This window comes from Aquarana catesbeiana, linkage group LG10 (assembly GCF_042186555.1).
Source record: "Aquarana catesbeiana isolate 2022-GZ linkage group LG10, ASM4218655v1, whole genome shotgun sequence".
Taxonomy (NCBI): domain Eukaryota; kingdom Metazoa; phylum Chordata; class Amphibia; order Anura; family Ranidae; genus Aquarana; species Aquarana catesbeiana.
The window spans coordinates 30,994,056-31,007,243 of record NC_133333.1 but is presented as its reverse complement, the minus strand read 5'-3'; the positions used below and the strand labels follow the sequence as shown (position 1 = coordinate 31,007,243).

Sequence of the window (13,188 nt, the reverse complement as noted above, 5' to 3'; positions counted from 1 at the left end):
GAAGCCAGGTTGGAAGGAACCCGAGACACATTTGAGGCATGGGAGCTAAACACCCCACACCTATGTGGATGTAACTAGCGTGTGAAGGCCCTGGATAGGGCAGGAGGCCGGAAGGAGTAGACCTGCACCCAGGAAGGACCGGCTAAAGTCTTTATGTCCCTTATGGAGGTGGGGGTTAGGGTGGATTGCAAAAGGCCTTTTAGGCCAGGCCAAGAGCTCCCTGAGTAAGGCTGCTTCCCTGGAAGCTATCAGGAGATGTGTAGCTAGGGAGTAGGTGACTACAGAGAGCACAGTCCTGTGAGAACTAGTGACCCTGGGGTGAAGGAGAGATTGTAAAAGGGAGATGGCTGCCAAGGTGCTGCATATGCTTTCACATGTGACTACTGCAGACCGTCCACTAAATTTCATTGACTGTGTAATGTCAAGTGACTCTGGATTGTACGTCGGTGTGATGCGACTGTTATGCCATATCCAGAATCCCATCAGTAAAGGCAGCAATACTACTTTTATGAGTGGACAGTCTTTCCTTTGGGGATGTAAAGGTGGAATGTGGAGAATGTCTTGTGGGAGCTTTTGGCATGGAATGGGGCACAAGATAGCAGAGTCTTCGGCCTCAGAAGGTAGGATAGTGTTCTAACAAAGGGGACAGGAACAAGAAAGGGCCTTGAGCTCTTGGCGCCAGTTCTAGCCAATAGCAAAGCTCCTCCCCCAGAAACTTTCTGCAGTTTCTGGGGGTATCCAGGGACTTGGAAGCTCCATTAGTCACCCCCTTCAGATGAGCTCACCCCCTCAGACACCCGGCCTGACCTATGCTGCATTCTTCAGCTGTGCTTCCTCATTCCAGCTACAGGTTTCACAGTAGTAAGTGCCCACTACAGTCTACATTCACACATGTTCCATCACCGGGAGACATAGAGGTTAGGAGAAGGAAGATTGAACAGTTGGAGTTCTGCCCTAACTAAATGCATTTTTTCTATTGTTGTGTTAAACTGTATCAAGTTATAATTGTTTTGATGTATGTGTGACACTGAGTAGCTGTTTAAGCTCACTAAAATTCCTTTACTTACTACAATTTGGTATCTCCCTCTGTTCTCTACTCCTGTTTGGAGCTAGTTCGTTCAGTTCTAGCTAAACCCTCTGTTACTAAAACTGGAGCACTCAGAATCTGGTGCTGTGCATGATAGCCAATCCGCTTCCAACTTTAGCTTGTTCAGTTAGGGTTTGACAAAAAAACCTGAGAGCTGATTGGTTTCCATGCAAAGCTGCACCAGATTTTGCACTCTCCAGTTTTAGTAAATCTCCCCCTGTGATAGTTCTTTGCAGAAACAGGGCTTGGGAAAGTCTCTTCTTCTCACATTTCAAAAGACTGAAAAAAAAAAACTCTGTATGCAATTCTCTGAAGTAAAATGGTGATGTTTTGTAGCCCATTCCAGCCTTGTGCAGGTCTACAATCTTGTCCCTGACATCCTTGGACAGCTCTTTGGTCTTGGCCATGGAGGAGAGATTGGAATATGATTGATTGCTTCTGTGGACAGGTGTCCCTTATACAGGTAACAAGCTGAGATTCGGAGCAATCCCTTTTGGGGTCCGTTCACACTAGGACAACTTGTCCCGTTCTGTATAATGGAACCGTTCTAATCGGAGCGACGCAAGTCGCTCCGACTTAGAAAAAGGTTCCTGTACTACTTTGGGGGCGACTTAAGGCGACTTGCATAGACTTCTATATAGAAGTCGTTTTGCAAGTCGCCTCCCCTGTCGTGTCCAGGTCGCCCGAGGCAGTCGCGCTGCAAGTCGCGCTGCCTCAGTGTGAACCGGGGCTAAGAGAGTGCTTCGAATCTCAGCTCATTGCCTGTATAGAAGACACCTGGGAGCCAGAAATCTTGCTAAATGATAGGGGATCAAATACTTATTTCACTCATTAACCACTTCAGCCCTAGAAGGATTAACCCCCTTAATGACCAGGCCATTTTTTGCGATACGGCACTGCATCGCTTTAACTGACAACTGCGCGGTCGTGTAACGTTGTACACAAAAAAATTTAAGTTCTTTTTTTTCCCATAAATAGAGCTTTTTTTGGAGGTATTTGATCACCTCTGCGGTTTTTATGTTTTGCGCTATAAAAAAAAAAAAAAAAAGACGGACAATTTTGGAAAAAAAAGCAATATTGTTTACTTTTTCCTATAATAAATATCCCAAAAAAAATTTTTTAAAAACAATTTCTTCATCAGTTTAGGCTAATATCAGCGTATATTGATTGGTTTGCGCAAAAGTTATAGTGTCTACAAAATAGAGGATAGATTTATGGAATTTTTTTGTATCATTTATTTATTTTTTACTAGTAATGGCGGTGATCTGCGATTTTTTGTGGTGACTGCGACGTTGTGGCGGACAGATCAGACACTTTTGACACTTTTTGGGACCAGTGACATTTATACAGCAATCAGTGCTATAAATAGCCACTGATTACTGTGTAAATGTCACTGGCAGGGAAGGGGTTAACACTAGGGGGCGATCAAGGGGTTAAGTGTGTCCTAGGGAGGTGTTTCCAGCTGTATTGGGGATAGGCTGCCTGGAAGAAGAGAGAGAATGCTGATTCTAATCACTAGGAGCAGCAGATCTTTCTTTCCAACCCTGACAGGATGGGGATCTGTCTGTTTACACCGACAGTTCACCGTTCTGGCTCTCTGTGGAGCAATTGCGGGTCATCGCGCCCACCGGCCACATGCATCAGCTCCGGGGACACGCTGCGGGTCTTGCGTGCGACAGCTATAGCGATTTAAAAAGCGAACCTACGACAGTGATTTGTGCAGCCGTGCCAACCTGCCGCAGTATGACTGCGGCGGCTGGTAAGCAAGTAGATAAAATGCAAATCAATTTATAACTTTTTTGAAATGCCTTTTTCTGGATATTTTTGTTGTTATTCTGTCTCTCACTGTTAAAATAAACCTACCAATAAAATTATAGTCTGATCATTTCTTTGTCAGTGGGCAAACATACAAAATCAGCAGGGGATCAAATACTTTTTTCCCTCACGGCCAGTGGCGGCTGGTGCTCAAAATTTTTGGGGGGCACAAACTGAAAAGTACTGAACCCGCCCATCAAATGCAGCCATTGTGCCCATCGATTGCTGCCATTGTGCCCATCAAAAACAGCCACTGTGCCCATCATATGCAGCCATTGTGCACACCATATGCAGCCGCGTGTGCCCATTATATGCAGCTACTTGTGCCCATCATATGCAGCCACTATGCCCATCAAATGCAGCCACTTGTGCCCATCATATGCAGCCACTTGTGCCCATCATATGCAGCCACTGTACCCCATCATATGCAGCCACTTGTGCCCATCATATGCAGCCACTTGTGCCCATCATATGCAGCCACTGTGACATCATTTGCAGCCACATGTGCCCATCAAATGCAGCCACTTGTGCCCATCATATGCAGCCACTTGTGCTCTGTATATGCAGCCACTTATGCCAATCAAATGCAGCCACTTGTGCCCATCATATGCAGCCACTGTGCCCTATCATATGCAGCCACTTGTGCCCATCAAACGCGGCCACCGTACCCATCATATGCAGCCACTTGTGCCCATCATATGCAGCCACTTGTGCCCATCATATGCAGCCACTTGTGCCCATCAAATGCAGCCACTTGTGCCCATCATATGCAGCCACTTGTGTCCAGCATATACGGCAAAAAAAAATATGGTTAGAGAAACAACAAAACTATAAAATAGCAGTCACAAGGAAGGTTGAGGACAGACAACTCTTCCAGAAGCAATGCGCTTTTGGAGAGGGTGAAACTGTGGGAAAAATGCTGGCGCAATTGGTGAAATCTAATCCCCTCCCTCCACCATATCCACAATTAGGTTAACAGGAGGTAGGAATTACCTCTCTTAACTCAGAGATAATGGACGCATTTAGCGACTACTACAAAAAAACTATATAGTTCACAGGGGGAGGAGGAGGAGGGGGTAATGGATCACTTCCTGGGGAAATTGGAGACACCAACTATTACACAAGGGGATAGAGATGAACTAGAAGCCCCAATAACTCTGGTAGAACTTCAACAGGCAGTAACTAGGATGGCAAATCAAAAATCTCTGGAACCAGATGGGCTTCCGACTGAGACGTATAAATATTATGGAGAAATGCTACTCCCGGGAGTTGCTTAGGGCGTTGAGCAGAGCGGATATGGAGGGAAGACTGCCTCCTTCGATGCTAGAAGCAACTATTATAGTGTTACATAAAGAGGGGAAAGATCCGCTAGATACAGCTTCATCTAGACCAATCTCTCTGCTATGCTCTGACACTAAAATATTAGCTAAGGTGCTAGCAGCTAGGCTCAGTAAAATAGCTTCAGAACTGATTCACCCAGACCAGACGGGCTTTATTGCTAATAGATCTACTCGTATGAATATTAGAAGGACATTCCTGAACTTGCAGACCCCGTTGGAGAAAGAGGGATCAAGAGCTGTGTTGTCACTGGATGTAACCAAAACGTTTGACAGCCTCGAGTGGAGATATATCTGGCGGGACCTGGAAAGATTTGGTTTTGGTCCTTCTTTTATAGGATGGATAAAAAAGCTTTTCTAGAGATCCCAGCGCTAAGATAAGAATTAACAATGAACTTTCTGATAAGATCCAGTTGGAGAGGGGGACAAGGCAGGGGTGCCCATTGTTGCCCCTGCTCTTCGCCCTTGCGTTGGAACCTTTGGCTATTGCTATAAGATGTAACCTTGAGCGTAAGAGGATTCCAGAGGAAGATAGGAGAGGAAAGAATTGCTCTATATGCGGAAGATGTTCTGCTTTTTTTGGGCGATACGGGGCAATCTCTGGCAAGAGCAATGAGTCTAGTGGAGGAATTTGAAAGATTCACAGGATTAAGGATAAATTGGGGGAAATCTGAGCTTTTACCGGTGTACCCCATGAATAGCCCAATTATAGTAGGAATGCCTACTGGTGGTAGTAGACACATTGAGATACTTTTGGATATTTCTAACGAAAGATCCGAATGAGTATATATGTAAAAAATATAAAACCATTATTGACTAAATTTAAACAAAAAATTAATATTTGGAAACGGCTTCCCTTGTCGTTAGTAGGTCGATGTAGTTTGATTAAAATGATATGGATGCCACAATTATTGTACTTATTACATAATTCTCCAGTGTGGATATGTAAAAAATGGTTTAAGAAGATTGAAACTCTCTTTAGAGAGTTAATTTGGAAAGGGGGACAAGCTTGGATACGACTTTGAACTACGCAGCTCCCAATCGGGGAAGGGGGCTTGGCGGTACCTCATCCCCAGAGTTACTACTTGGCAGCTCAGTTGCAACATTTAATGGGATGTGAGACTCCGGGCAGAGGTACCCCTAATGGTAGAAAAATGTTATCAGAAGCTTTGCATAATAGAGTTAGAGACGCCCTGGAAGCAGATTCCTTTAGCTGTAAGAACCCGACAATAACAATGATAATAAAAATATGGAAAACAGTTAAAAAACAGTTGAGGTACACTGGGCTACCCAAACATACTCAAGAAATAGAATGGTATAAAAAACCCTCTCCTCCAAAATATACTCCAGGTGGGCACAACTAAAGGACTTATCTCTGAGCTATATGGACACCTACGAAAAGGAGCTGCTAGTGGTCGAGATCTTCGCAAGGATAGAGAGAGATGGGAAGAGCATATAGGGGAAATATCACAGGAGCAGTGGAGGAGGATTTTGGAGATGGGACCAATGATCTCAGTCTCACCTTCCCAGAAAGTATCCCATTTGATGCTGATATACAGAGCCTACTATACCCCGAAAAGGTTGTTTAAGTTTGGTAGACGATCAGATGAAAAATGCCCTAGATGCCATAGCCCTGGAGATCTCATCCATATGGTGTGGAGGTGCCCGAAGTTGTTCCGATAATGGGAGGGGGTCTTCGACACCATAGGTGAGGCCTACAGGATAATTTTGGAGAGGGAGCCTAGGCTTTGCATACTGGGTTATAGGAAAGAAGTGGGGGAAAGGAAGAGTATTACAGTGGCAATACTAAGATGCCTATTCCAAGCTAGAAAAATGATTGCGATGAGATGGCAGTCGAGGACACCGCTGACACTGAGGGATTGGACCATGGTAATAAATGAGACAAAATGGAAAGAAAAAGTCGTTTACACAAAAAGAGGTAATTTTAGGGAATTTGAGAGGTTGTGGAGGCCATAGTTGGATAAATGGGGACCCCCCCTTAAAAGGGAGAGGATATAATAAGTTTGGATAATTATTCTTAGCAGTTGCTAAACCAGGAAATTATATATTAGACAATTTATTCTAGATACATTCTAATATATCCCCGTAAAAAAATTCTACATAAGAGAAGGTAGGAGTATGGTAATGAAGTATATATATAAAAATACTATATATATTTTTATGTATATGGTTTTTTAATTCTCATTTTTATGGTCCTTTTTCTACTATTTACTATGTATGTCTCTATGTTTCAATAAACATTACTTGTCTATACCCCTATTGTTTAGTGTGCCGCTGAAAGTCCAATTTTGGGTCACCTTCTGGGACCCTTCTTTTTTGTATTCCCATAATTATTCACGGATGAGGCAATGTGAGTACTCTCTTTTTTGATTATAACAATGTCCTTATGTCTGGGCGAAAAACAGTATAACCTATCTAGTAATACAACTAACTAACTCAATTAAATCATTGTTTTAACACAACTATTTAACACTCCGTACCAAACTCCAAGAGGATCTCACCAGGCTGGTGCCATTTGGGTTTTCATGGATGGGGGCGACTGGCGGCTTTTAAAATGTTTCATCTTCTATAAAATCTCTTCAGGACCCTCCCAATACGGATTGCAGCTAGCTACTTTAAAGCAGGAGGAACTGGTTATGTAGATTTTCAGGACTATTACTTGGCCGCAGTGCTTACACAAACAAAAGAATGGATTCTATCTTCCCACTCTATATTATGGGGGAAAATAGAACGTTCTACCATACCAGGAGGCAATTTATCCACATGGTTATTCTCTGTCACAATTTAACAGAGTTAAAATCTCACCACATCTCTCCCCAACCATCTTGGCAACACTCAAGGCTTGGGGCCGATTTCTAAAAAGTTGCTCATCATGCCCCCTTACATCTACTCCCCAAATACCCTTAGAGGCATTGCAAAATTGAATGCACATAAATGATCTGATCAGTAAGGAAAACATCAAATCATTCCCCAACTTACAAAAAGAATTTCACTTACCCCTTTTCCTATACCTCCGCACCCAACACTGCATCACCACACTCCCAACATGGACCCACAAAATCCCCCAATGGGTATGGATATTTATTAGAGCCCCTAAACCTCATTAAAAAGGGATATCATTGTTCTATAATCTTCTTCAATATAAAACTGTCTTTACCAAAACAACCGCACTACTTGAGTGGGAATCGGATCTGGAATGTAATTACACTGTGGATCAATGGGCTAAAGCCTGCAACTCCACATACAAAGCCACCTGCTGCTCCACCCTCTGGGAGCTATCAATCAAACTGACACAATGTTGGTACCTTACCCCTGACAGATTGCCCAAATTTGATACAAAAATAGAAGATAAATGCTGGAGGATGTGCGGGCAAAGAGGTGATATGCTCCATATCTTCTGGAAATGCCCCAAACTGACACACCATTGGAAAGCAGTATTCCAGTTACTTTCTGAAATGTCCCAAATGACATTCCCTATGAGACCTACACTGGCACCATTGTCCCTTGACATTGAAAAATTCCCGACACAGATTAGACATATCATAACTCATATATTATTGTCAGCGAAACTCAACATCACCAGACAGTGGAAACCGGACCCGCCCACACTGAGTGACGTAGTCAATACAACCCATGTACACGTCACTTACGAACAAATACTATCAGTAAGAAACAAAACCAAAAATTAATCCTATGGAATGTGGCAACCATGGTCAAAGTGGATTAGCTCTCCGGGAATTGTCAATGCTCTTGGTTCCTAACCTCACTGTTGTGGTCGGGGAACTTTATTGTTCTTGTTCATTGATTAATCGTTATTTTTTGAATTACCTTGATGGTTTTAGAATCGCAAGATTAAGGTGTAATCTCTAAGAGGAGTGGGGTTGTCACCACCCTGGACACAGTTTTGCACCCATAAGGGTGTCCAGGATGGTAGCCAATCCTCCTACCTCCACATCACAGCGGACACCTAAAGAAAAACCGAATAACGGCAATACTCTTCCATGTTAATGCCATTATATTGCCCAACATGTAGTTATATCCAGATGACCTGTGATATATTCTAGCATTACTCGACAGATAATATTTGTCTATATGTGTTTACTTGTATGTTTATTTCTGTTACAAATGGAAAACATCAATAAAAAACTATTAAACGAAAAAAAGACACCATTGTATTTTTATAATTTTTACAGTTCATTAAATGTAATCTTAAAACCCATAAACTTTGTGCATACACCCAATACAATGTATTTCATTGATATAAAGCGAGCAGATATAGTAGAAATATATATAGTACATGGCAAGCAGGGTATTATCACCTTCCTTTCCCATAATATCATGGAGAGAAGTGCCTCTAAGTGTAGTTCATTGTTCATTTCATTGTGTCATTTTTTTTTAAAACAGACAAATGGCAACTCACATAGGGCCGGTAGATAAGGCACATTAGCAGGATATGTTGGATAAGCCGTCATCAGATGTAATCATCCAGGACGCCGTCTCCAAATGCTGTAATGCTCCGCTCAGTTCCAGATAGTCACCCGTATGGTGGAAGTGATCTGGGAACGAGGACTGAAGCGCTCGTGGAGCACAGCGTGAGGCGTGATGACGTCACTGGAAGTGAGGCGATGCTTTTCAGAGCGTGCGCACTTTGAATGTAAAAAGGGAAGCTTGACAAGAAATGCGACTGTTATTACATCCACAGCCGGCCTTATTTATCAGCCCTATGTGAGTTGCCATTTTTTTGTTTTACATAAATCTACACTTAGAGGCACCTATCTCCTTCTTTCTTCTCAGCTTATGTTGGAAGCTGCTTCAGGTCCCATCTAGAGGCTGCCATTTGTGAAAGGACATTGTTCCCCCTACTACACTGGATGGAGTATACCCCTGTTTGTCCTTTAGTGATAACTTTGATGCTCCTGTTGCGGACTTTGTTATTATACTCATGAGTATTTGTTTTATCAGCCTTGCTTTATTCATGCATCTAGGGCTTGAATAGGTGTTGTTTCATGAGACAACTAGCTTGTGCCTTCCTGTTCTATTGTTTCTTTCCCATAATATCACTGATGAAGTCTAACCACTCCAACCACATAGTACATATCCATTCTGAGGGAGAAGGAAGGAGAAAGAAGTTTGTTTTAGAGTACATGTAAAGCCAGAATTAATGGCGTTTGGTTTGCTCACATACTGTGTAACCTAAATGATTAGTTATATATATATTTTAATAAAGGTCATTTTTCACCAATTTTTATACTCCTGCAGCCTTTTTACAGGCACTTTTTGTTCCAAGTATAGGTATAAACAGAAAAGATATTTCCAAGGCAGGAGCACAGCTAGGTGACTGTTGTTGCCCTATGATAGGAAGTGCCTGAACAAGAACCTTCATGGCAGGATCAGGTTTTTCAACCCCTTCCAGACCAGCCGCCGCAGTTATACTGTGGCAGGTTGGCTCCCCAGGGCGAGCCGTCGTAGTTGTACATTGGCTCCTTAGGATGCCGCAACCGCATTGTGTCCCTGGAGCCGATGCTCATGCCCGGTGGGAGCGATGACCTGCCGAGCACCCGCGATCGCTCGTGACAGAGTGGGAAGCTGGATCTGTGTGTGTAAAACACACAAATCCCGGTTCTGTCTGGAGAGAGCAGACAGATCGTTGTTCCTACTAAGTAGGAACAACAATCTGTCTCCTCCTCTAGTCAGCCACATTCCCCCCCACAGTTAGAACACATCTAGGGAACACAATTAACTTCTTGATCGCCCCCTAGTGTTATCTCCTTCCCTGCCAGTGACATTTATACAGTAATCAGTGGCTATTTTTAGCTCTGATCACTGTATAAAATGTCAATGGTCCCAAAAAAAGTGTCAAAAGTGTCCGATCTGTCTGCCACAATGTCGCAGTCCTGATAAAAATCGCAGATTAACGCCATTACTAGTAAAAATAAAAAATAATAAAAATGCCATTAATCTATCCCCCAATTTCTATTTCTTTAACATTTGCGCAAACCAATCAATATACGCTTATTGTGATTTTTTTTTACCGAAAATATGTAGAAGAATACATATCAGCCTAAACTGAGGAAGAAATTTGTTTTTGTTTTTTTAAATTGGGGGATATTTATTAGAGCAAAAAGTAAAAAATATTGTTTATTTAAAAATTGTCGCTCTTTTTTTGTTTATAGCACGAAAAATAAAAAAAAAAATCGCAGAGGTGATCAAATACCATCAAAAGAAAGCTCTATTTGTGGGGGAAAAAAAGAACCACAGTTTTGTTTTTGTACAAGGTCACACGACCGTGCAATTGTCAGTTAAAATGACGCAGTGCCGTATCGCAAAAAATGGCCCGGTCAATAAGGGGCCAAATCTTCCGGGGCTGAAGTGGTTAATAAAAGCTGCAGTTTTAAACATTTTGAAAATAACATTTTCAAATGACATTAACATCAAAAACTGATATGAGATTGTAGTGATGGGGTTTATATTTCCCATCATACGCTTTAATATAATTCTGGAATAAAATGTAGATTAGGAAGAATAAAGAATACACACTGCCAAAAAGGCAAATACAGTTTTCTTGTTCTCGCTATATTCACAATCAAATTATTTAAATATCCACGACTGACATCCCTGATTGACTGAATCTTTTATAATGAACGTACACATTCATTACATTATTCTGAACAGCCAAAAGCAGCTTCAGGAGCAACTTTTGCATCTTCTGCAATCCCATTCAGGGCATAGTACAGAAGGTCACCACAAGCGGCTCCAGACATGGGACCAGACACAAGAGCACTTAGTAATGGAAACAAGCTGAAAAATCTTTTAGCGATCATATAAGTAGCACCATTCCTTTCCTTTAGCTCTCCACTCACAAGATTATAAGTGATCTCATGAATCACAAATGGGGATTTCATTAAATGTTTCAGATCACTTCTACCAGACCTTTCCTCCAAGTTGCTCAAAGATTTCTTATCAAGACCAAAACATTCTATATATCCCTGAATGTGGTAAGATAAGGATAAAATCTCATTGGCATCCGATAACCCAGGGACAATTGATGCTGCAGCGGCTTGCACAGCGACCCAAGGAATTACACTTTCTAGAGCTTGCTTTTTCATTTGTATTGCCTGAGAGGAAATGTTAGGCAGGGCTCGTAAATAAACATAACGCTGGTGACTTGGAAGCTCGTCCTCGAAGGTTTTCAGCAAACGAGAGAAATCAAATTTCTCAGGCTGGAAAGAAGATACAAGAAAGACAGAATCACTTTTAATATTGTTTATATTAACTTTGAGAGGATTAAAACAATCCTGCCTGATCTTATCTAATAACTCTTTTTTATTGAAAGTTTTAGGTCTACGTTCTTGGCTTTCACGTAAGTCTCGGTCAATTTTTGATCTCACAAAGTAAAACTTCTTCTTCATTTTTTGGATCTCCTCAGCCAGCAATATGTGATTCTCTTTGAATCTTTCAGATGCAATTATAATAAAAAAGTCATACCGCTGAAACTGAACTTTATTCAGATATTCACTGGCTTTAAAATTAGGAGTTCCTGTTCCAGGAAGATCCCAATAGGTTACGCTCTTATTCTTTGGATGGGGATAAGGAGTTGGCTCCATAGTGGTCTCCACCACACCGGTCTGAGCAGATTCTTCATCTTCATCACCAAGACCACGGAGGGCGTTGATAAATGTGGACTTTCCTGACCCCGATTCTCCAGTAATTGCGACGTTCAGGGGGGTATTTTCCACGTCACTCAAACATTTCTTGACTTCTTCAAAGGCTCCAGCTGTATCTCCTCTTTTTGGGGCTTCTGTTACCTCCTTTTCAAGTTGTTTTGTGGTAGAAGAATCCATATTTTTACTTACACAGAATAATCTAATAAAAGAAAGGAGAAGAAAGAGGTCAAACACTTAGGGATATGTGGAGCGCCCCTAAGAATGTGGGTCTTCCTTCCAAAGGAGTTGGGCACAGGCTCTTTGGGATCCCGTTGGCCAGAAGGCAGTGTCAGCAAGGGGTGGGTGGCTTATATAGCACCTATTCCAAGAATGGGCAATGATGACATAGTAGACTCCATCCCCCGAGTTCCTTGGATTACTGGGTACATAAAACCATGCTGAGCAAGGCCAAATTTTACCCCCTGAGTTTCAGCAAGGAGGAATAAATAGTATGTTACAATTTCCCTCTGCTGCCAACAATGCTGGATCCGATCCAACCAAAGGGAGGGACAGCAAATTGTCCACCTTGAGATGAATTAGCCCCTAGCACAGCCTGGAGTATGTTTTTTTTTTGCCTTTTATATTTCTTAACCTCACACACTTGTGAACTCGTTGGAGGTTTGAGTGACTCCCTAAAACATGCTCACTAGAGGGGGTGTGCAACTACCAACCTGCTCCATGGAGTTGGGTGGTACACAAAGCCATCCTTGCTGACCCCCATTCCCCCCCTCTTGCATTGGCAAGCATCGTTAACTTGATAAGGGGGTCCCCCATTTTATTTTGGAACCCCCCTCAAAGCCCCCACCCAGTGCTGAAGTGCATTCTAGCTGCCAACAGGATAGTAGGGAAGCTGAGCACTTGCAGCTACCTTGCTATGGTGATACCAGCCTGTGTGCCTGGTGCATGGCATGCTGGGCAATTAACTCTGGGAAGGGGGGAGGTATGATTTTTTATTTTATATTAGAGAAAAAACAAACAATAAAAAAATGTCATTCTATCAGCAGTTTCTATCCCTGGAGCTGAAATTATGTTTACATTTGGTTTGGTTTCAGCAACATGGGCAGCAGTTGTCTGCAGATAAATGAAAGCACTTCCAGTAACAAGATTTACACAAAGAGTCATGCCACAAAGATTTAACCAAAAATATGAAAACAAAAACTCTACTCTAGTCTTTCAAATGACATTCACCTAGACCAGGGGTCTCCAAACGTTCTAAACGAGGGGT

The 13,188-nt window shown here is 42.3% G+C and overlaps 1 protein-coding gene across 1 annotated transcript; it reads right to left on the bottom strand.

Moving 5' to 3' along the window:
* Positions 1–10,449: 10,449 nt before the first annotated feature.
* Positions 10,450–12,119, bottom strand: LOC141110532 (interferon-gamma-inducible GTPase 10-like). The gene has a single exon (XM_073601917.1). The coding sequence runs from the start codon at positions 12,099–12,101 to the stop codon at positions 10,920–10,922; it is 1,182 nt and encodes a 393-aa protein (XP_073458018.1). The 5' UTR covers positions 12,102–12,119; the 3' UTR covers positions 10,450–10,919.
* Positions 12,120–13,188: the final 1,069 nt, after the last annotated feature.